The sequence below is a fragment of the Schistocerca gregaria genome, chromosome 5, assembly GCF_023897955.1.
Source record: "Schistocerca gregaria isolate iqSchGreg1 chromosome 5, iqSchGreg1.2, whole genome shotgun sequence".
NCBI lineage: Eukaryota > Metazoa > Arthropoda > Insecta > Orthoptera > Acrididae > Schistocerca > Schistocerca gregaria.
Window position 1 is genome coordinate 145,957,535 of NC_064924.1, and position 25,947 is coordinate 145,983,481.

General features: G+C 44.7%; 1 protein-coding gene across 1 annotated transcript in view; it reads left to right on the plus strand.

Annotated features, from left to right (window-relative positions):
* Positions 1 to 907: 907 nt before the first annotated feature.
* The window catches only part of LOC126272297 (probable cytochrome P450 6a14), a 40,468-nt gene continuing 15,428 nt past the window's right edge, over positions 908 to 25,947 (plus strand). The window contains exons 1-4 of the mRNA XM_049975062.1: positions 908 to 1,131; positions 12,167 to 12,405; positions 14,492 to 14,754; positions 25,467 to 25,654. Of these exons, the coding sequence (XP_049831019.1) occupies positions 912 to 1,131; positions 12,167 to 12,405; positions 14,492 to 14,754; positions 25,467 to 25,654 (910 nt within the window). The 5' untranslated portion in view covers positions 908 to 911. The remainder of the gene's footprint in view (positions 1,132 to 12,166; positions 12,406 to 14,491; positions 14,755 to 25,466; positions 25,655 to 25,947) is intronic.

Sequence of the window (25,947 nt, forward strand, 5' to 3'; positions counted from 1 at the left end):
ACCAACTTAGTTACCCAAACACGACTCACGCCCCGTCCTCACGGCTCTACTGCCAATACCTCGTCTCCTACCTTCCAAACTTTACAGAAGCTCTCCTGCGAACCTTGCAGAAGTAGCACTCCTGAAAGAAAGGATATTGCTGAGACATGGTTGGCCACAGCCTGGGGGATGTTTCCAGAATGAGATTTTCACTCTGCAGTGGAGTGTTCGCTGATATGAAATTTCCTGGCAGATTAAAACTGTGTGCTAGACCGAGACTCGAACTCGGGACCTTTGCCTTTTGCGGGCAACTTTTAATCTGCCAGGAAGTTTCATATCAGCGAACACTCCGCTGCAGAGTGAAAATCACATTCTGAAAGCATCCCCCAGGTTGTGGCTAAGCCATGTCTCCATAATATCCTTTCATTCAGGAGTGCTAGTTCTGCAAGGTTCGCAGGAGAGCTTCTGTAAAGTTTGGAAGGTAGGAGACGAGGTACTGGCAGAAGTAGAGCTGTGAGGACGGGGCGTGAGTCGTTCTTGGGTAACTAAGTTGGTAGAGCACTTGCCCGCGAAAGGCAAAGGTCCCGAGTTCGAGTCTCGGTCTGGCACACAGTTTTAATCTGCCAGGAAGTTTCATATCAGCGAACACACCGCTGCAGAGTGAAAATCTCATTCTGGTAGAAAGATGTTGATGATGACGATTATTTCCTTTACACCAGCGGTAAAAGCTTCTTTCACAAATGGCAGCAGTGGCCTTAATGGCTACGAACACCAATTTCATTTCTTTACTACACACACTCGTGTGGCATACGTCTATTGGTCGACAGCGACTATTTGTTTTGCTTCATAGAAAAAGATAGAACGGTGAGATTTGACAGACAAGCAAGAAAACTCAATTCAGCTACTTCTGGTCCTGTTTCAGAGTTTTCAGCATGGCCTTCTACGCTGAGTCGTGGCTCACCGAGCTGTTTGTAGGACTGTCGCTGGTGGTGGTGGCAGTGTATGTGTGGTTCTCCCAGTCGTACAAGTACTGGAAGAAGATGGGCGCACCTTACCAGGAACCGCAGTTCCCTTTTGGCACTGCCAAAAATATTATTTTGGGCAAGCAGTCGTTCGCAGTGAGCTCGTCTGACACATACCGGCAATTCAAAGGTAAGATGAAATGAAAACATTTCTTAAATCCATTGTGATCTCCATGATAAGTCATTGAGGTAATGTACACTCCTCGAAATTGAAATAAGAACACCGTGAATTCATTGTCCCAGGAAGGGGAAACTTTATTGACACATTCCTGGGGTCAGATACATCACATGATCACACTGACAGAACCACAGCCACATAGACACAGGCAACAGAGCATGCACAATGTCAGCACTAGTACAGTGTATACCCACCTTTCGCAGCAATGCAGGCTGCTATTCTCCCATGGAGACGATCGTAGAGATGCTGGATGTAGTCCTGTGGAACGGCTTGCCATGCCATTTCCACCTGGCGCCTCAGTTGGACCAGCGTTCGTGCTGGACGTGCAGACCGCGTGAGACGACGCTTCATCCAGTCCCAAACATGCTCAATGGGGGACAGATCCGGAGATCTTGCTGGCGAGGGTAGTTGACTTACACCTTCTAGAGCACGTTGGGTGGCACGGGATACATGCGGACGTGCATTGTCCTGTTGGAACAGCAAGTTCCCTTGCCGGTCTAGGAATGGTAGAACGATGGGTTCGATGACGGTTTGGATGTACCGTGCACTATTCAGTGTCCCCTCGACGATCACCAGAGGTGTACGGCCAGTGTAGGAGATCGCTCCCCACACCATGATACCGAGTGTTGGCCCTGTGTGCCTCGGTCGTATGCAGTCCTGATTGTGGCGCTCACCTGCATGGCGCCAAACACGCATACTACCATCATTGGCACCAAGGCAGAAGCGACTCTCATCGCTGAAGACGACACGTCTCCATTCGTCCCTCCATTGACGCCTGTCGCGACACCACTGGAGGCGGGCTGCACGATGTTGGGGCGTGAGCGGAAGACGGCCTAACGGTGTGCGGGACCGTAGCCCAGCTTCATGGAGACGGTTGCGAATGGTCCTCGCCGATACCCCAGGAGCAACAGTGTCCCTAACTTGCTGGGAAGTGGCGGTGCGGTCCCCTACGGCACTGCGTAGGATCCTACGATCTTGGCGTGCATCCGTGCGTCGCTGCGGTCAGGTCCCAGGTCGACGGGCACGTGCACTTCCGCCGACCACTGGCGACAACATCGATGTACTGTGGAGACCTCACGCCCCACGTGTTGAGCAATTCGGCGGTACGTCCACCCGGCCTCCCGCATGGCCACTATACGCCCTCGCTCAAAGTCCGTCAACTGCACATACGGTTCACGTCCACGCTGTCGCGGCATGCTACCAGTGTTAAAGACTGCGATGGAGCTCCGTATGCCACGGGAAACTGGCTGACACTGACGGCGGCGGTGCACAAATGCTGCGCAGCTAGCGCCATTCGACGGCCAACACCGCGGTTCCTGGTGTGTCCGCTGTGCCGTGCGTGTGATCATTGCTTGTACAGCCCTCTCGCAGTGTCCGGAGCAAGTATGGTGGGTCTGACACACCGGTGTCAATTTGTTCTTTTTTCCATTTCCAGGAGTGTATTTCCTTTCAGTTAAATCCCACCACGCGATAGGTATTCGTCATTTGTCTTTACTGGAAATGCTCTGTAACATAGTATCAACTGAGATGTATGCATTTGATCCAACAAGAGTGCGACTCTTCTTACTTAAAAAAAAAAAAACATCTCTATAACAGTCATTTATATCACAACCAGTCCACTTGCCGGACGAAAATTTCTTAACCCCAAGCAGTATTTTAGTTTAGGAGAGGTGGAGGAGGGGTAAATGGTAACACTTTTTCTCCCGGGTGTTGCAACTACGACAGATGTTTGAGAAGCTATTTCTGCTTCACCTCACTATGATGACGGTTGTACTCGTATAAAGTTGATAGTGCTTCAGCATTTCATGGAATGAGGATATTGCAGAGAGGAGACATGTGACCTTTGTAATGGATTGCATCGTAGAAATCGATATCTAGGTCATGTGTTCGTCGAAAAGACTTTGCGACTGATTTTGTCTTTGCAGCCTTCATTAGATTCAATGACACAGTGGCATATAGCCACTACACGTTTTATGTTAATACAGTGTTCTATATTGACTACGATTGTATTCATATACATCACTGATGTACTCATTAGATCCGTTGATGGTTGCAAAGCTGAAACAAGTCATGAATTTTAATACATTAATATGTGGCTAAGTCCTTGAGTCCTATAGTTGTGCTTGTTTCGAGTGCAGCTCTGTATTCACGGTTTCATTGGCTTGCAGTTCCGCGTAGTATCCTATAAAGATGCCAGGAGTCCTTCATATTATACTACAATATTTCTGAAGCTGACTTTGAAAAGTTTTCCCTATAATGTTTGATTATGGTCTGCAGCTATAGAGGGATGGAGGCTACGTGGGCCAAGATCAGAGCGGTCCCCATTCTAGTGTTGAGGTTTTACCTGTAGATGGTGGCACCTTTGGGTCTCAGTGACTGGCAGACACTGTGAGTACTAGAAATACCACGTCCATAGAAGAGAGGGCAGCTAAGCACATGTTCTGGCACATGGTCGGAAGAACCCAGGCGCTCCTGCCATTGGCGGAAAACGTGGAGAGGACAGCCGCCTTGGCTGACCTGAGTGACCACTATAAATATTAAATAGAACAAATTTCAATGAAAACTAAACCAGCAAGCTATAGAAAAGTTAATAACATAGTTATGAAGAGAAAAACAAGACGAGTATGTAGGTGAAAACGCGCCTTCGGTCTGAAAAGGAGTTCTTAAGTTATTGAATTTCAGAGCTTTTGTAACTATACTGAACTCTGAGAATTAGTATCTCGACAACGTCTTGTGCGATTTTCACAAACTGAATGTGTACAGATAGGTCTTATTGAATACTATTGGAATGTAATGGCAGATTTTTAGTAAGCATTATATACTTAAAAATACACCATACAATGTACATTCTCCAGATAAAAATGTGGATCTACAGGTAAATAATTAATAAAATGCGAGGCATATCCTGAAAGCAAGTACTATTTTGGGAAAAAAACTCATAAAACCATTTTATCTAAATCAAAATTTATACATTATTTTAGATGGCATTGTTTGGATCATCTGGATATCAGTAAAGTAAATTTAGCTTAAAAAATAGTCTGGATTTGCACATTCATGTATTAAAAATGTCACCGGTAGTAGTAGGCCATCTGAAGATAATGCTCTAAGCAGCTGATGATGATGATGCTTGGAACAGCTCTGCTGACTTCAGTCACAAAAGTGCATTGTGTGGAACATTAATTTAAAACTTACACTGAATGAACTTCGATTTATTTTCATTTTTACTAGAGGTTTACGCATTACTTAACATGAGATACTGGTTTTCTTTGCTTTGAGGTGTCACACCGTGGCCCTTTGATTCAGTAATATGCAATTATTAAGCTAATACAGTGTTAAAGAAACAATGAATGAACTAAGTTTTGAAACTTCTTGGCAGATTAAAAATGTCTGCCGGACCGAGGCTCGAACTCGGGACCTTTGCCTTTTGCGGGCAAGTGCTCTGCCAACTGAGCTACCCAAGCACGATTCACTGTCCATCCTCACAGCTTCACTTCTGGCAGCATCTCGTCTCCTACCTTCCAAACTTTACAGAAGCTCTTCTGCGAACCTTGCAGAACTAGCACTCCTGAAAGAAAGGATATTGTAGAGACATTTCATATCAGCGCACAATCCACTGCAGAGTGAAAATGTCATTCTGGAAACATCCCCCAGGCTGTGGCTAAGCCATGTCTCTGCAGTATTCTTTCTTTCAGAGTGCTAGTTCTGCTAGGTTCGTAGAAGAGCTTCTGTAAAGTTTGGAAGGTAGGAGACGAGATACTGGCAGAAGTAAAGCTGTGAGGAGTTGTGCTTGGGTAACTCAGTTGGTAGAGCAGTTGCTCTCGAAAGGCGAAGGTCCCGAGTTCGAGTCTCGGTCCGGCACACAGTTTTAATCTGCCAGGAAGTTTCATATCAGCGCACACTCCGCTGCAGAGTGAAAATCTCATTCTGCAACTCAGTTTTGTTGACACAGACAATACTGCGAGTTGTGAACACTATTTTTCACCATACATTCCTGACCAAGGTCACCCATCCAACACTTTGTAGAGGGTGGGACGGGGAACCTGTGAGTGTGGGGCGTTTTTAACTTTTCTGAAAGTGAATTGCGACATGTAAGTACCCATAAGAAAGGTTCAGTTACGACCCAGTTTGAAATTAACATAATACCAGCTTTTAAATCATGGCTATACTTTATGTTTTCCTTTCCCGGAAGGGACTCCCTTATGTCTTATCTGTTGCAGTTTCACCCAAACTATGAAGTAAAGCTTTGGATGATATCTTATGGCACCAAAGCCAGAAATGCCACAGCAGCCCCGACCAAAGACTGCCACAGCGGGTTTGATCATGCTGGTGACCCTGGGCAGGAGTGTCAGCTCCGACAGCAGAGTTTACCCACAGCAGAGGCAGGCAGCGGGGATTTTTCCGGCACTGGTGATGGTGGATGAGCGACTTCACGCCCTGCACAGGAACAGAAATCACCAGAGTGGAAGGCGACAGAAGCTGCAGCATGACGCGCATGGTGACTAAAGTGGCTGCACATGTGAGCACATAAGGTGCCCCACCGGACTGCCTGCTTTTCGAAGGCTCCTAATTGCTCCTCACCAGAGTGAGCACGGGTGGTGGTTCTGCGACCGAGGCCCCACGGTGGAACTGCCTGTTCCATAGAAGTGTGTAGACAGCTAGAGAGGCAGATGGGAGTCCGACATAGGTCCCCCCTCCAGGCTTCTCGGCTGCACACTAAAATACCTCCACTGAAAAACGAGCAATATTTGTACCAGACTAGTTTGTGCCTGTTGTGCCGCCATACTAGTTATTACGCCCCAGGTAATAACATTGCTGCGGCCTGGATATGGTGAACATCGACCATCTTAGTCGTGGCTGTTCAATCTCTATGCTGCATTCGTGATTTCGCACTTCAGGTTGCCCAGCTTGGCTATGGCGTGAGATAACTGTCTAGTGATCCGCCTGTAATACTTGCGGTTATCAGCGGTCTCCCCTTGTCGAAATTCCGCTTTGCTGTTTTGTCTTAAGTTGCTTTTCTTTGCTTCATTCGTCGCAAAGGAAGGTGTATGAATTTTAACATGACTGCACCCAATATATTAATTCGTGACCCAAGAGCTTGGAACAATGACGAAGTTGAGATGAGTGGCTCAAGTAATTAATGAAGAGATTCTGTATCCAATTATGGAGAAATGAGGTGTGTGATACTGAAATGCGTACTGTACGGAGGTATGTCACGTTCCGTCTTTGACAACGATACCATTCTGACAAAACAAAAAACAGAAAATTGATGTGAGCAATAACTACGCTTCTCACGAGTTATAAACAAATCAGTTCTCAGCCATCTGACTGCGAGTTTTTAAATATTCTCTAACGTCTCCTAGCAACAGTTCTGCAAAGCTCTGGTACGCAAAAGATAACTTGCTTCGCCTTGCTACAGCAACTGTGTGATCAGAAACACGAAACAATATTTCAAATAGCAATACTGCGAGCCATGCAGGATGCCATGCATCACTAATTGCAATAAATACTGCCCTACTTTTATACACAGAAACTGAATGATCAGGAGGGGTTTGGTCAACTTAAGTGATGTAAAGAAAAATAAAAGAAACCAAAAAAACTTTTAATTTTCCTATACTCAGAAAATTGATGATTTAAATGCTGAGAAATCTCACAAAGTCTTTTAATTACTGCACAATACTAAATACTCAATAAAAACATTTCTGGCCACAGCAAATATACGAATAATACTTTGAGTGTATGCATGCATAAATCTGACAAACTCTCTCCAGTATGGAAGCAACCAACAACTGCGAGCAGCGGAAAGGCAGATTGCCAAAAATAAAAAAAACCTTCGATTACTACCAAACTCTCCTCCGGAGCTACTAGAACGATCACGGCAGGCAGCGACCTCGCAGATTCACTCCACCGCACCCTGCGTCTGAACACTTCCGACTCCCCTCGACAACTGCTAGCTCGCTAATACTCGCGATAATAATATCTCAGTCTCATTAGAGTTTGTGTATGCACACACCAGAGTCATAGACATCCAACACAGCTTGTCTAAAAGAAGAGAATGGTTGATAGACTTTGTCCTGAGGCATCAAATTATCGTCACTTTTGTAATAGAAGCAAGGATATCTGTGTGTGTGTGTGGCGGGGGTTGCGACAAGGGAGTGTTACAAAGGGCGATTCAGTAAATGTTTACTAGCTGACGTGGCACATTGGGTTTACACCAAGGATCAGTAACACATAGGAACCGGGGCCACAAAGGCCAACTGCAGCTACTACATGGTGGTGAAGTTATTTAGCCACATGTTACAAATGGACACCCACTATAGGAGATGCTCAAAGTTTTGTCCAGATGCATCGAGACACGGCTGACATAGGCTCTTCATTGAACGGCGCACCCTCTCAAAGATACCTGGTGTATCTTGAAGACATGCTGCTGCCACAACAATCATGCCCTCTAAGTCCTCCGGCAATGTAAGAAGTGTTCCACACACAAGGCCCTTCAGATACCCTACAGAAAAATAAAATCGTTTGGGGACAGATCGGCTGATCGTGGGGACCATGAGACTGGCCCACTACAACCAATCCAGAGGTCGGGATGTGCCCTCACTTGTCTGCTGAAGTGCGTGTGGCCTCCACCGTGCTGAAATCGAATGCAGCGATCAAGAGCCATGGGAACATCATTCAGCGTTCACAGCAGAATCTCTCGCAGGAGTATGAGATACGTGCGACCGTGAAGTCGGCCAATAGAACGTACGGCCCAATTAAACAGTCTCCGGCGATGCCAGCCCACACGTCAACACTGAATTTGCGTTGTGAGGCATGCTTAAGTGTGGATTCACATCCGCCCATGTATGCAGGTTTTGAACGTTCATCAAACTGTCAAGTGAGAACGTAGCTTCATCAGTGAAGAGGATACTTTCTGTGAACCATCGGTCTGCAGCAGAGCCCTGCATAAGCCACAGCGGAAATTACACGAGTTCATTGTAGTCTCCCGGTCGCAATGCCCCGATGCATTGCAAATGAAAGGCTTGCACTCCTTCGTCGTGTACAATGCGCCAGACGGAGGGGATGAGGATATCAGTGGCGCGGTATATACCTCATGTACTTAGTGACTGTGTATGCTGCATCCGCTTCTAACAATACCACCACTTGCAAAATAGGTTAGAAATCAGATTAATAATGTTGCTCACGCAGCATATGTTCGCTTTATCGGCAACAACAAAGTTATTGACTGTGGACGGTATCGTCAGAATGAAAATAATGAAGTCACTGTAAAAAAGTCATTAATTTTGGCACTTATCTTGAAATGGATCCCCACGTAGATTTCGTCGAAGTTGTTATGGTTCATCTTGCTGATTCTAGGGTGATTCCACAATGTTGACTGCTAGAAGGTCCAGATCTGTGTTTTAGCAATATTTGAAGACCTAAAAAATGCGTTTTTCAGGAAATTCTTAATAATCAAACAGTCCCAGATCAGAACAATGGTATGTTAGAAATAATTTTTCACTTAGTATTCACGATCCATATTTTTATTAAACTTCTTGTAAATTCACATGTACTTCTTCTTAATTGTCACATCATCAAGAAAACAGTTTTGTATCAATCTTCATATATTTAATTTCCACTGTAACCAAACACAAGACTTGACTGTTCTTTTACGAAGCGAAATAACAGCTTAACTTCTGCATTCGCGCCAAAACAGCTACAAGTTAGTCAAAGATTATGACAGTCTCACAGAAATGAATACACACAAGAACCATATCACTGTAATACACTCCTGGAAATTGAAATAAGAACACCGTGAATTCATTGTCCCAGGAAGGGGAAACTTTATTGACACATTCCTGGGGTCAGATACATCACATGATCACACTGACAGAACCACAGGCACATAGACACAGGCAACAGACCATGCACAATGTCGGCACTAGTACAGTGTATATTCACCTTTCGCAGCAATGCAGGCTGCTATTCTCCCATGGAGACGATCGTAGAGATGCAGGATGTAGTCCTGTGGAACGGCTTGCCATGCCATTTCCACCTGGCGCCTCAGTTGGACCAGCGTTCGTGCTGGACGTGCAGACCGCGTGAGACGACGCTTCATCCAGTCCCAAACATGCTCAATGGGGGACAGATCCGGAAATCTTGCTGGCCTGGGTAGTTGACTTACACCTTCTAGAGCACGTTGGGTGGCACGGGATACATGCGGACGTGCATTGTCCTGTTGGAACAGCAAGTTCCCTTGCCGGTCTAGGAATTGTAGAACGATGGGTTCGATGACGGTTTGGATGTACCGTGCACCATTCAGTGTCCCCTCGACGATCACCAGAGGTGTACGGCCAGTGTAGGAGATCGCTCCCCACACCATGATGCCGGGTGTTGGCCCTGTGTGCCTCGGTCATATGCAGTTCTGATTGTGGCGCTCACCAGCACGGCGCCAAACACGCATACGACCATCATTGGCACCAAGGCAGAAGCGACTCTCATCGCTGAAGACGACACTTCTCCATTCGTCCCTCCATTCACGCCTGTCGCGACACCACTGGAGGCGGGCTGCACGATGTTGGGGCGTGAGCGGAAGACGGCCTAACGGTGTGCGGGACCGTAGCCCAGCTTCATGGAGACGGTTTCGAATGGTCCTCGCCGATACCCCAGGAGCAACAGTGTCCCTAATTTGCTGGGAAGTGGCGGTGCGGTCCCCTACGGCACTGCGTAGGATCCTACGGTCTTGGCGTGCATCCGTGTGTCGCTGCGGTCCGGTCACAGGACGACGGGCACGAGCACCTTCCGCCGACCACTGGCGACAACATCGATGTTCTGTGGAGACCTCACGCCCCACGTGTTGAGCAATTCGGCGGTACGTCCACCCGGTCTTCCGCATGACCACTATACGCCCTCGCTCAAAGTCCGTCAACTGCACATACGGTTCACGTCCACGCTGTCGCGGCATGCTACCAGTGTTAAAGACTGCGATGGAGCTCCGTATGCCACGACAAACTGGCTGACACTGACGGCGGCGGTGCACAAATGCTGCGCAGCTAGCGCCATTCGACGGCCAACACCGCGGTTCCTGGTGTGTCCGCTGTGCCGTGCGTGTGATCATTGCTTGTACAGCCCTCTCGCAGTGTCCGGAGCAAGTATGGTGGGTCTGACACACCGGTGTCAATGTGTTTTTTTTTCATTTCCAGGAGTGTATATCGATACATCGGAGTACCTATATATGAATAAAACCAAATGTGAATATTGTCACAAAAATATGTCTGTTACTTCCCAGAAAAGTATTACGATATTACTGGTATCGAGAACTGGGGTTGGAGTGCCGTAATGGTCACGTAAAGAAAAGAACCATTACACACTCTATAATGCTTTGTTCCACTGCAACTGTCCGTGTTGTTCGTTGGCGATCAGCATCCGGTTTAAGCACATGGAAAGAGTCGGTTTCACACAATCGGCGATGCAGTATGGTGAATAATGTGTAGCACTGCATCTCTCTATCGGGATGTTTCGCATGATACAATCGCACAGCTTCTCGTTCATTGCAGTTGGCCGCGCCATAAATCAAACCCATCCCAGCCAATTCGCTGTACATACTTCCAACGCTTCCACGGCGTGAATGACGATGGTCTGAATGCACTCCACTCGTGTTCGTATGACAACGATCTCTCGTGACTTTAGCCCCCTCTCGTATCATTTTGCGGTCCCTGGTTCCTACATGATTGCTGATCTTTATTGTATGCCCTATGTGCCATGTGTCCACAAATAGAACAACTTTCGTCTGTGTGAAAGTAGCACCGCATCAATAAAGAGGTCTGTAATATGTAACACACAGTAACGAAACAACCCTCAGAAGAAATACGAACGCTTCAGTTGCTTTCGGAACAGCTCAACACTGCATTGTGTTATCTCTCTATTGCATTCAGTGAAACCATGCACATGGTGCATCTTGACTTACTCATAATCAGTAAACCTATCCCTACTGCCGTGTATCACAGTTAAAGTACAACTAACAGTGTTAGAAAAATAAGCCAGAGACCTGAGCAGAACGAGTCACTGCTGGGTGCCCGGCCGGCTTCGTATCTGAACGAGTGGAATGGCCCACGTGACACGCCTATTGCGGCCAGAAACAGTGGCCTGTCTGAGTCATGATCGATACCTGCGGTAGGTCGAGATACTGAAGTATGACAGATAATCCTTTTAGAAGAAATGTAGTCGGTTATTTGAAACTGCAAAACGATTTAGAAAAAATATCTGAATGGTTCTAAAAGTGGCAGTTGACCCTAAATAACGAAAGGTGTGAGGTCATCCACATGAGTACTAAAACGAACTCGTTAAACTTCAGTTACACGATAAATCGGTCTAATTTAAAAGCCGTAAATTCAAATAAATACCTAGGTATTACAACTACGAACAACTTAAATTGGAAGGAACACATAGAAAATGTTGTGGGGAAGGCTAACCAAAGACTACGTTTTATTGGCAGGGCACTTAGAAAATGTAACAGACCTTCTAAGGAGACTGCCTAAACTACGCTTGTCCGTCCTCTTTTAGAATACTGCTGCTCTGTGTGGGATCCTTACCAGATAGGACTGATGGAGTACATCGAAAAAGTTCAAAAAAAAAAAAGCAGCATGTTTTGTATTATCGCGAAATATGGGAGGGAGTGTCACAGATATGAGGCAGGATTTGGGCTGGACATCATTAAAAGAAAGGCGTTTTTCGTTGCGACGGAATCTTGTCACGAAATTCCAATCACCAACTTTCTCCCCAGAATGCAAAAATATTTTGTTGACACCGACCTACATAGGGAAGGACCGATCACCACTTTAAAATAAGGGAAAACAGAGCTCGTACGGAAAGATATAGGTGTTCATTCTTTCCGCGCGCTATACGAGATTGGAAGAATAGAGAACTGTTAAGGTGGTTCGATGAACCTCCTGCCAGACACAAATGTGATCTGCACAGTATCCATGTAGACGTATTTTTTTTTTTTTTTCAGGCAATCGTTTCTTCGGAACGTACTTCTTCCACCGCCCAGGCCTGGTGGTAATGGACCCAGATTTGATCCGCAGCATCCTCGTCAAAGATTTCTGGACTTTCCAGGACAGAGCAGTGCCAGTAAATGAAAATGAGCCCCTGAACCACCATCTTTTCGTGTTACGTGGGGACAAATGGCGGAGGCTACGAGTGAAGCTGACGCCCACATTTACATCTGGAAAAATGAAGATGATGTTCCAGGTGAGTCAGCTGGCAGTTTTCATATTCTGTGTTCAACAGTACAGAAACGTTGACGCGAGGTGGGTGCAGTCTCCAACGTCTACACAATTACAGTTTTTGGACAGCAAATGAGATCTAGAAGGCAGTGAGGTTTTGCCGACTCAAGAAAAACATGAACTTAAACCTTACATCACCCAATAGTACGGGAAATACGTGTGCATCCGGAGAAAATAAGGATTGAAAGAGGTGGTATTTAGGAGTACCAACTGGCAACGAAGAGTTAAGATTTGCTATCTATCGTATCTATTTTATGATGTAGTCCACAATTATTTCAATCAAATAAGCAATAGTCTGAATATTAAAGACATATCATTTCTCCTGTGAGATTTTAGATCGAATAAACAAATTGGACTCTCTGGAGGCGGGAGAGAATAGCAGGCACTGGATTGTTGAGCTGATAATTTTGAAGTGAGATGTTACTGACCATATGTCGTATTGTTTGAAGCAGATTTTTAAAATGTTCGCAGCTATACTAACTCCAGTTAGCAGAACTTGCTTACTGATGACGGAAATCTACCGATGCAGCCGATGCAAGCTTTGCTTTAACATGGCGGAGCAGATACAGATTATCAGCAACAAAGAACCTACTAGATTAGAGAATAATCAAAATATGCTAGATTGTCAAAGTATTAATTTCGTGACTGTACTATACAAGTAGGTAATTATTTGATAATTCTTAAGATATTTCAAGATTATTTTTTTCATATTTATCGTTTGCAGTGGATTAACCAAGTTTTCAGTCTTGCCGATTTCAAAATAACGAGGATCTGCTGTAGTGCTGAATGTAAACATCAGGGCAATGAGTTACAGAGATCATTATTCTTGTCAACAGTAGGTACTGTCAGCGAACAAGACACACAGTGTGTGGTGTGCGCACTTTAAGACCTTCGGTACACAGACCATCAGATTATTTGACTTGTCGATCTAACGAAGTAGGCGAGTGTCAGCAATATGTCTCGTGGTCTTATCGTGGCGTGTTTATCTTCTGCCGTTAGGTCAGACGATAGAAATGCCACTTGCACGCTTAGAGTAGCAGATTGCCGGTGACCAACTTTAAACAGAACTTGATTAATTTTCACAGACATTTATTAAAATAATTAAAAGCATGGACATTACGTAACTTGATTCTGGATGCTGTTTACAATTGACAATCTGAAGTTCGTTTGGTCTTGGTACGTTAATCTTATTCTCACATATGTCTGATACTTGACAAAGTGTCTATACATTTATCTTCATGACTATGTATAGGAATATGGTAATCTTATTAGGCGCAGACTGAAACTTGACTATAGACTGGTACATACAAATTCAGACTAATGCAGATTGGTGCAGATAAATGCAGACTGACTGATCGGAGGTCTGTACGCTCGTTATAATACCTCGCGCGTTCAGGTATCACTGCACGAGTGTGATCCGCGAGGAGAAAAGGTTACACGTTAGCAGCAATCGCATTGGCTGCATTACATATTAATACGCGGATCGGCGGAAGCAGAATTTGGTCTGTCTCTAAGGCAGCGCCATCTCGTAGTGCGGAGACGGACGAGCGCTGCGCCTGCGCTGTTGTGTTTAGCGGGGAGCGCTCTAGTGGGAAAATTGTGTACGCGCTATGCGGAATTATGCACACAACACAGTGCATACCCTCGACATTTGCACTGTTATGCGTTATTTTCCACACAACATGTCTTCAAAGTAATTCGGACAAGAAACCCACTGGAGACGATGGTTCCTTACACCAAAATACTCAAGGAGGTATCCCTGAATAAGGGTTGGTGTTCTTGTTGACCCTGCATAGGCCTCCTGGTGAAACAAGCTTTGCGGAAAAAAGTAACCTACCTTCAAAAATATATTGAACTAATGATCGACAACAGTTTAGTATACAGTACGTTTTTTGTACATTTCGTCAAATTTAGTGACTGGGGTACAGTTAATCTTCAAATGCAACGATTCAGTGGTATGAAAAATGGCAACTTTTCTTGGATAAATTTCTGCTGACGGCCAGAGGCACAGAAGTCACTGTCAGCTAAGATGTACACCTATGTCTTCGCAGACGATGGCGGACTGCGGCCGCGAGATGGCGGAGGTGCTGGAGGGTCCGGCGTCTCGCGGGGAGGCGCTGGAGATGCGGGAGCTGAGCGCCCGCTACACCACCGACGTCATCGCCTCCACCGCCTTCGGCATCCAGGTCAGCTGCCAGCGGGACCCGGAGAACGAGTTCCGCCAGTGGGGGCGGCGCATCTTCTCGCAGGGTGTGCTGGACATCCTCACCATAATCATCTCCTCCATACATCCGAAACTGCCGACTTTACTCAGGTAATCACCAGGGCGGCTGCGACCCATACCAGATCCATTCATTATGCACTGACTGAACAGGTAAGAGATACCTGTACGATAGTTGTAAGACTCATTGCATAACGAATATTAAATGATTAAAAGTCCATTTCATTCAGAACTGCTGGCAACGGCCTTGCCTCAGTGGATACACCGGTTCCAGTGAGATCACCGAAGTTAAGCGCTGTTGGGCGTGGCAGGCACTTGGGTGGGTGGCCATCCAGCCGCCATGCGCTGTTGCCATTTTTCAGGGTGCACTCAGCCTCGTGGTGCCAATTGAGGAGCTACTAGACCGAATAGTAGCGGCCCGGGCAAAGAAAACCATCATCCGACCAGGGGAGCGGTGTGCTGACCACACGCTCCTGCTATCCGCATCCTCAATGAGGATGACACGGCGGTCGGATGGTCCCGATGGGCCACTTGCGGCCTGACGACAGAGTGCTTCATTCGGAACTGCTGCCCATCACCAGGATCAGTGTGAGGCGTTGCGGCGTTGATGGTTAAGAAGTTCGCGTAACTGCTTACTGTTTCTTCTGTCGTACTGTCAACCATAAAAGTTCCACCTACCTCAGTACGGCGTCTGGTCACCAACCCAATTCTCTGCAACGTAAATACTGTTCAGACGATTTCTGACGACGTTAAAAGCAGCGTTGAAGAAAAACATCACCAATACTGGAATTAGCACAGTCCGCATTAACTCTGTACCTAAATGTCAGGTAAATATAACAATTTTCGGGTGGAGGGCGATTATTTCACCTCTTAGGAAAATGCAAAAATTCGGAAAATAGTTCTTTATTTTGCTTTAGATGCCAAATCAAATAGGTGCCATCAGCCCGCATTTAAAACTAACAGCTAACATCGCCGTCTTCATCTCACAGCTAATACCATCTAGTACATATCCAAGACACCCAGAAATGTACCAAAGTGTAACCCGAATTGTTACGTGATTTCACAGTTTATACTCAGCTACAACACGAGTTTTACATTCGATCCTTTTCAGTTGATTTCTTTAAAAGAAGTTGCTCGCCAACTATTCCGTAAACGATTACGAGGAATCCTTCAGAAAGGCTGAGAGTTCACACGCGTTTATCTCTCCAACTAATTCCTTCGCAAAGCTCAAATTTTCTGCCCGTAAATGCATCTGCTTTCACGTCGATATAATCCAAACGCGAAATAACAGTACCTTCTTCATTTTCCACATGACTTTTTCGAACACATTCAGCATGACCTGCGCGTCCGACAGCGAGACCACGACTGCCTCAATGCCGTCGCTCACAGGGCATATACTACGTGATAGAGCGCAGGAAAGACTTCACTCTGATTGGTTGATCAAACGAACAGCCACCCAGATCAATCTTTCAACATCATTTTCGCGGCTAAACTGTTTTACTCCAATCAACATTCACAGATGCATTTGTGTCATTTTATGCTGCAAATATTATTAAAATGTTCCACCAAAGGACAACTAATCTTGAAATAACTTTAGAAAAACATTACTCGACAAATAACTATTCTGGCTGCCTTCTTACAAAAAAACACTTGGACATATGTCATCAGCAAATAAGGGCAATTACAGCTTTCGTTGCAACAGCTTGTTGCACACTTTCCCAAGACCAAGCTACATAATGTTTAACAGGAGATAATATTGACACTTTACGTATGTCCCGCATACACACTCTCATTTAATCTCATTTATTTACACAAAAAACAAATAGTTATTAAATGAATATTAATTCTTGCTGAATTCTCTATTACGAAAACGAAAAATAGTGAACGTTATTTAAGTATAAAAATTCAAACATACTGACCTAACATTTTGTAAACTTCAGCAATGATTCCAACTGATAGGACAATCTGTTAAGCATCCGAACTGACTTTAAACTTACTAGTGTCGGTTTTTGGTATTTTTGATAATATTCTCTAACTTTGAACGTATCCCAGCCACAAAGCTGAGATTTTGCAACCAACTTTTTTTATAACAAAAGGCTAAATATAAAGTTTTATCGACATTGAATAAGATTTAGTATAGTTTATTTAGATTCTTAAGGGCTTGAATACTCTGTCGCTGGAACTGACAAGTAGCGCTTCCCACGGTTGTCCCAGCGACAGGTGAGGGTGTATCACGCCGAGATACAAGCGGCTGTCACCTCCACCGACTCCAAAGCTATGAGCCCGTACTGCAAGGTAGCTTACTGCAATAAAATGCTGTTGTAGTTTGACTCGCGGCGTTACAGCGTGATCCTCATAGGATGAACGCGCTCAAGTATTCGTAATGACATGAATGAAAAACAGCCATCGAATGTCGTTTTGAGGAATTTCTTGCCGTGCTTGAAATATGCGCCGTGTTATATCGTGGTTAGAGCTGGCTGATCGCTGGTCTGAAGATATAGCCCATCAGACATGAAATATGAGTGACGAATTAGGGGACCAGGCAGATCAGTTAAGGAGCCATGGCCAGTTCGAGAACACTTTTCCACACAAGCGACTTATCATTTGGCTATCTCCCTTCCTCTCTTTTCCTTCATACACTTTCTCCCATGTCAATTTTCGCTTCTAATTGCGATATGCACTCTACGCAAATCTTACACTTGTACGCCCATATCAGCTCGGCGCCTCAAGTGGTCACTAATAACTTGTGATACATTCTGCATACAAATTTTACAATTGTGATGCCTCTGTAATTCCTCTCAGCGTAGCGCCCCAACCGGCGGCTTGGTTTGCTTGGCCTTTCAACCAGAATTTGGGTTTTGAACTGCAGAGTGGTATCTAGCCTTAACCTACTGCAGTATGCCATTTGGTACTGTTGGGGGTCATCCACTCCCAGACTTTAAACCGCTACTGTTTTGCCAGGATGATATGCGCCGAACACTTCAGTCTGTGTTAGAATGCAATCCTAATCTGATCTCTGTCAACACCGTGCTCTAAATTTTCAGTGACTTCTTGAGGTTAACCATATCAGACTGTTTAACTGTGAACTGTTCTCGGCGTTTGTCAATAAATGCACTGCAATGGCATTCTGGAATGCATTTGAAATAGATTAGCTACTCACACTTCAATTCATAGCCACACAGGTGGAGTATGTGCATCTCTAAACGAATCCAGTATGCTATGTGAACTGTGTCAAGGTAGTACATCGATCAGTATGCTATGTGAACTGCGTCAAGGTAGTACATCGACAGAAAGACACGGAACCGACAGAGGAAAGTCCTATGCGGCTATTCACTAGGATTAAACAGACTTGTGCAGCCGCGAGGGGGGGGGGGGGGGGTTAGCCGAGAGGTCTTGGGCGCTGCAGTCATGGACTGAGCGGCTGGTCCCGGCAGATGTTCGAGTCCTCCCTCGGGCATGGGTGTGTGTGTTTGTCCTTAGGATAATCAAGGTTAAGTAGTGTGTAAGCTTAGGGACTAATGACCCTAGCAGTTAAGTCCCATAAGATTTCACACACTTTTCAACATTTTTGACTTCTGCAGCCTTGAGTACTAGTTGTACTTTATGTCGCCTATACTACTTTCTACAGACTCGTAGCTGGACTGAGAAACATTAATGGATGTGTAGTACCATGGTCGAATCCAGCTACATCCACCATGTATGGAAGAAGAGTAGGCACAGATCTGTCCAGGAGAAGCAAACGAAGACAAGAACTTTTAAACTGACTCTGACGAATAGCCAGACGACAACAGTTGAAAACCGGACAGAAATTGCTGAGAGAGTGCCGCACCATTAACTGTCAAGTTGCGTTCGATGCGATCTCACAACACAGTCCTTCTGATCAGACGCTAAGGGCAATGACGTGAAAAGGACAGAATACTTCCAGAACGGTATGTGAGAGGCAACACGCACGCGTAGTGACCACTGCAGTCTCTACACAGAGCGTTTGGTGGGGCGCGTCTTCCACACCTGCTTACTAGAAGTCACCAGCTTGAGCACGTGACTGATGCAGCGTACTATGGCAGCCTGAGCGAGTCCTTAGGTTCAAAAGATACTTCACCAGATTGCTAAGCCGCCAGCTGACACCAAAGATATAGCAACAAGTTGATACAGAGAAATAAATGAAGTACTATTTACAGAATGAAATTTTCACTCTGCAGTGGAGTGTGTGCTGATATGAAACACCATCACAGTTATTGTGATGTTTCAAAGTTACTTAAACTACTACAAGAAAGTGGAATAGTTGAAAATGGAAACTAGAAGTCGCTATGAATTTGTGTTTGGTGTTCGTAGGTCATCTGTTGCTGGATACCAAATGTAGTTAACATATTGAACTATTCTTTAAACTTAGGATGTGATCTATAACTCACTTCATTCTGGAGAAAATGGATTGTATATAGAACAGTCCATTCTGCTCGCGTTCCCAGATGACACAGGGAAAATGCAATATTCAGAACTCCTTTGTATCTCATAAATGGTTTGAGATATAGAAACAAATATTTGGCAAATGATGGAAATGATGGCATACAAATAGGAGAATAATAGTTACTGTGTGTAATTTTCTTATCTAGTGCAATAAAATAAAGTAACTACAGATTTTGTCAATGGAATAATATATTTTTAAGGGTCTTTAATAGCCGATGAAACGAAAGTTTTTCGTTCACAATAGGATTCACAATCATTGTAAGAATTGTGTAGTTCGCTACCAAAGTGTTGCGGACTTGCCTCCAGACACTCCACGTGGCGGTGCCTCCTGTAGATAATTTTCTAAATACTGTAGATAATTTATATGATATACGGAACTTGTCAAATGCAGTCAGTGATGTTGACAGAAAATGCTCAGAAAAATTTGATACAATATTCTATAGTTATAAACATATTCATACAATCTTACCACAACCAGGTGCAGATCATTATGGGAGATTCATTGCAGTCAGCGTTTGGGCATATGGGAAGGAAAGCAAAAGTGTTAGATTTCGTTCTTCTAGTATACTCGTATATCGTTTGACGCAAGAAGGGAGTTTAACGTACTGCCAGACTCACCGCTACGAAAGACATAAGTTGTTGCCCTTTTGTTTTCATTGGAGATTAGGCAGTTTTTGTCAAGGCATTTTATCAAATATTTTCCACGGAAATAATATTTCAACAATCACTTTTCCATATCATGACGATTAATTGAATTTGCTTTTGAAATATCGAGTTCTAAGTGGGGTATATTTTGGAAGCGAACAGAAACTTCACCAGAATTTGCTGATGATATTGTGAAATCTACTTGTTCTCCACTACAGTATCATCGACCTGGAAAGATCCCTGAGTGTCGATGAGCACAATACAGTAGAAATCGAGCTTTCTATGCAGGGCAATTATCGCACCGTATGACACTTAAATAGGGCTTCGGATGAAGCTGTCAAAATAAGACGGTTTCGAAAACTTTTTCTCACACAATCGAAAATGATTTTAAGTATTTATCAGCTATGCTAGTGCAACTTTATTATCGCCTGTCGTTTTAAGACAACGAAAGAAATAAGAGATTACGGACATGTGTGGGCTTGTAGTTTGTAGTTCTGCTGGCACTTCATCAGAAAACTTGTCCAAAATGAATCAGTTGTGATGATAGCCGTTTCACTGGTCCCGTAAAGGATAACGAATATAAACAGTTGCCAATAAGGCTTCTTCTGATGCCACTTTCTCAACAGAACCACAGAAGAAACACAGGTGCGAGCGTCAGTACTGACTGCTACCTACAACAACAGCTTACTGCTGCCCAGCGAAGGCTTTTCCGACGATCGTACTGGGATTGCCGGCGTTCGCATTACGTCACCCGGCAGAAAAGCCGCCCCTGCGTCAGACAGCACGCATCACAAAAGCAATGTTGTTTTTTGTAAATGAATTACCAACTTTTCAGGCACCTTAGAGACACCTATACATACACATAAACTCTAAACTAAACCTAAAAAAATACGTACCTAACATAGTTCGACATGTTGTTGTTGTTGTCTTCAGTCCTGAGACTGGTTTGATGCAGCTCTCCATGCTACTCTATCCTGTGCAAGCTGCTTCATCTCCCAGTACCTACTGCAACCTACATCTTTTTGAATCTGCTTAGTGTACTCATCTCTCGGTCTTCCTCTACGATTTTTACCCTCCACGCTCCCCTCCAACGCTAGATTTGTGATCCCTTGATGCCTCAAAACATGTCCTACCAACCGATCCCTTCTTCTAGTCAAGTTGTGCCACAAACTTCTCTTCTCCCCAATCCTATTCAATACCTCCTCATTAGTTACGTGATCTATCCACCTTATCTTCAGTATTCTTCTGTAGCACCACATTTCGAAAGCTTCTATTCTCTTCTTGTCCAAACTAGTAATCGTCCATGTTTCACTTCCATACATGGCTACACTCCAAACAAATACTTTCAGAAACGACTTCCTGATACATAAATCTATATTCGATGTTAACAAATTTCTCTTCTTCAGAAACGCTTTCCTTGCCATTGCCAATCTACATTTTATATCCTCTCTACTTCGACCATCATCAGTTATTTTACTTCCTAAATAGCAAAACTCCTTTACTACTTTAAGTGTCTCATTTCCTAATCTAATTCCCTCAGCATCACCTGATTTAATTTGACTACATTCCATTATCCTCGTTTTGCTTTTGTTGATGTTCATCTTATATCCTCCTCTCAAGACACTGTCCATTCCGTTCAACTGCTCTTCCAAGTCCTTTGCCGTCTCTGACAGAATTACAATATCATCGGCGAACCTCAAAGTTTTTACTTCGTCTCCATGAATTTTAATACCTACTCCAAATTTTTCTTTTGTTTCCTTTACTGCTTGCTCAATATACAGATTGAATAACATCGGGGAGAGGCTACAACCCTGTCTCACTCCTTTCCCAACCACTGCTTCCCTTTCATGTCCCTCAACTCTTATAACTGCCATCTGGTTTCTGTACAAATTGTAAATAGCCTTTCGCTCCCTGTATTTTACCCCTGCCACCTTTAGAATTTGAAAAGACATACGAGGTAATAAAGAATGCGTAAAACAAACTTACCACCATTCCGTAATTTTCAAGTGCATCGATCATCTGTGGTTACTGACGACAAACGGCTCTTCATTTCTTACATGGGTTAGATGCCGTTCGCATGAGATTCTTCCTTGTGGCACTCTTCTTTCTTGCTTCTACTAGTCTTTCTTTATTTAAATACCCGATACGTGTAAAAGTTCGCGTTCTAACATACAAACTAATTATGTTTTCGTGTACATGAGGAAACTCTGTTTTGATAATCAAAGTTAAACTTTTTATTACGTTGTTACATTTCGAATTTTTCACTAAAAATGACTCATCTGAGAAGATAAAACTTAACAAATTAGTACCTTAATCTAATTGATCAGTATTACACAGTAGCTTGCTTACCTCATAGTCAGGATCAGTGCTGTTTTCAGCTGTACATAAATCTCCGTGCCGGTTGGGTAAACGTTGAGATATAACTGCATCTGCTTTAAGTTTCTTCTTTTGCGGCAACCCCAGGAGTTCGTTCCTCAAATCCCGCTCGTAATCCTCAGGAAGAAAATGAGTGGAGTGGATACGGGCATTATTAACATTAATTTCGTCAGTTCGCTTGCACCGAGATATCCATTCCCTTCGCAGGGAATTCTTGGGAAGACGATGATACACTATACCACTAGTCTTAGTTCCATAATTTTTACAGTTTGCAACTGCAAAATTGCTCTTATTTCTATTCATAATTCGGCCCGCTCGCAACATGCGCCAGTAATAAACACACTGCTGCTGTACTCAATGCTCTCTGCCCGGTGACGTCACAGCGCGAAGGGTACTGTGGGTAAACTGTTCGCGGACACTGCCGGAGTGGCCTACCTTATATGTATAGATACCTTGACTGCTGCCTTTGCTGCCACTAACGGCGCCGGAGTCACTCGAATGCCCTGGTGGCAAGTGTCAGAAAGAAGCATGTCTTCACTCGCTCAGCGCCGCTCTGCCCGCGGCGCCACTATAACCACACCCACTGGACAGCACTGGTTTGTTTCGCCAGTGCTGCTCAGCTAGTCACATTTGGCGCTGCTCTGGTCCTGCCACACTGCTCCACTACAACTGCTGCCCTGGCCACCCTCAAGAGCGGACACGTACTCACACCATTCTACGTGTATCGGAACTGCTTTTTTTGTACTGAAAATAAGCTCACACACGGATGAAATTTCAATCAATTTATCCCAAACACAGTGAACTGCTGAATTATCATTTTGATAGCTTTATAGCCAAGGTATTGATGGTGTAACGTACTCCGATTCCGTCAGTGTAGGTACATGACACGTTGCGAGATGCAACTGTACTATAGCCTAGTGTCGGGTGAGATGTGTCACCTCCAACAAGAATCATAATCCCCAGCAACCACAGTAGTTAGATGTGCCTACATCACTGGTACGTCTTTATAAGCCGAAGCCAGCAGTCGCTGTCGGAGGAGAATAGATACTATTAACACGAAAGTCATTGTGTAGGCTTGGTATAACTGTATTCTACAGAAGTAATAATTAACCTCTGTATAATGCTCCATTTATTACCACACAGCGCGGCCACAGCAGTTCCAAGAACAAAACACACAGAAAAAAATAAACTCCTAGAATTCACAATAGCCGTTAACTATGGGCAAGACTACCAAGTGAACTAAACTCTAGCTATACCAAAACAGTGAATATGTTGCAATGTTAGATTGTCCATCAGGCTTGGTCATCTTCGCCTAGCGCACACATGTTCCACTGATTCAATTCCAAAACGCTATTAGCAAACTGTACATCAAAACATCAATTGTTCTCTTTAGAGCAGCAGTGTGTTTACTCACGGGTTTCTTTAGTAACCTAGAGAGCATTACAGAGATGCTCTTCAAACTCCATTGGCAGGCGCTACAGAAGAGCCATTGTGCATCACTGAGAGGTCTGCTGTGCTGCAGTCTGGTTTCACGCAGCTCTCTGTGCTTTCACGTCTGCAGGAAAAGTAACAGTTGTAGTTTCCCACTGCTTTCAGACGGCAATTATTGGTATATTTCGATTTTTCTTAGGAAGGGTGGTTCCTCATAACCTCATTTGCGCTGTTCAGATGTCGAACTGCACACAGTGCAGCTCTCACAGAACATGTGAATTTGCCGCTGGCTTGTAAAGCAAGAACGACCACTCGTGACGAGCGAGACTCAGCTCGGGAATAAAACGCATGGGGGTGCTGCCGTAGACTCAACTTCCAGATCGAGCACTGAAAGTCACCCACTGAAATGAATCTTAACACCAGCGCAGACTGGCCGTGCAAGCAAACAAGTGGTCAGGCCAAAGTCTGACAGCCCATCGTGGCCCTCTCCCCATGCCCTCTCACCACACCTCTCGCGTCGCTCTGCAAGTCCTGAGTTTTTGTTGTTGTTGTTGATATTTGGTTTGTGGGGCGCTCAACTGCTTGGTTATCAGCACCCATACAAATTCCCAATCTTTACACTGTCCAGTCTCGCCACTTTCCCGAATGATGATGAAATGATCAGCACAACGCAAGCATCAAGTCCCAGGACGGACAAAATCCCCTACCTGGCCAGGAATCTAACTGGAATCCAGGTGAGTTTGTCATGTAGTATTCATTGTCCAAGTAAAAGTCACTGCACCAATTCGTCTGATACGCCCACAGGATAGCAACTGTAGGTACCTTTAATCGGCCGTCCTGCACTATAGTTCGCGCTTTGTCGCTGATGGTAAGAGGTTGAGGGATAATGTGTAAGCCGGCCGGTGTGACCGTGCAGTTCTAGGCGCTTCAGTATGGAACCGCGTTACCGCTACGGTCGCAGGTGCGACTCCTGCCTCGGGCATGGATGTGTGTGATGTCCTTCGGTTAGTTACGTTTAAGTAGTTCTAAGTTCTAGAGGTCTGGTGATCACAGAAGTTAAGACCCATAGTGCTCAGAGCCATTTTTTGATAATGTGTCTTCAAAACTGTCTGGCACATTGAGTCTGTGTGCTGAACCGGCATTCGAACTTGAAATTTCACTTCTAATTCAAGTCGTGCTGGAGAGCGTCTGTGAATTAGAGAATATTGCCGGAAGTGAAGTCGTTTGGGCGGCCCGTGAGTGGTACGTAGCTCAGGCGGTAAAAGCATCGCCTGGGAAGGCGATGTTCCGTGTTGAAGTCCTGGTCTAGCACACAGTTTTAATCTACCAGGACGTTTGGCAATAGCGCGCAGTGCGCTAGGAAGTGAAAGACACTTGCTGGAGTAATGGAGTTTGTCTCTGAAAGAGTATAGTGATTAGTGTACCTCACTCTTCAGGACTGGCACAGTTTGAACAGATCTGTGCATCTCCCTGTATTAACTTCTGGTAACCGATGAGACGTAGCACTGTTGGGACACGTTGCCATGACAGCGCTGTATGGCGGTAAATGTTTTCCCAGAGTGCAAGGCGGCTGTACATTAGTGACGCCGCACTTTAGTCCATCGCAAACGTTTGTAAGACGTGGCAACAATGAAGGCTTTTGTCCAGCCATTGCTACTATGCGCAAGCAAACATCCTCGCCATTATACCTCATTACTCTTTCTCTCTCGCACTCGCTGCTTTCAGACGCGCCTTTACGCGTGACGCACACCATAGAAATAAAAATTGAGAGGCATGCGGATTATTTGCTGTTCATATGTTGTAATCTCATAGTCACTATAGGAAACCTGATCAGTTATTTAGTGATGACGAGTAGTTCCTTAACTGGAACTCGTTTACTATTTCCGCAGGATGAAAAGTAGTTCTTCACTCGTCTCGGAGTACTTCCGCAGCATGGTGAGAGAGACAGTGAAGTACAGGGAGGAGAACAACATAACGAGGAACGACTTCATGCAACTGATGATCCAGCTCAAGAACAAGGGAAGCATCGACGGCAGCAAGGGTGGAGAGCTGAAGGATGCGGAAGCAGATGCCTGGAGTGAGTAACGACTTCTGTTTGTTCATTTATTCAGTCCATTGTACCTCTATGTACTGCACTGCAAACAGATGTTGGAGCATTGGATTGACGTTGCCGAAGAAGAAATGTTTTTGCTTTGACCTGGGAAATTTGTCCAGTTCTCACACTTTCTTTTATACAACATTTCCGTCTTTCTACGTTGGTAACTACTCAGTGCAAAGCACAACCGAGCGGAAGAAATACATAGAAATGGGCGTTGGGAGAAATTTTTCCAGCGGAGTCAGGGCTCTAAAATTGTCATTTTCTTATATACA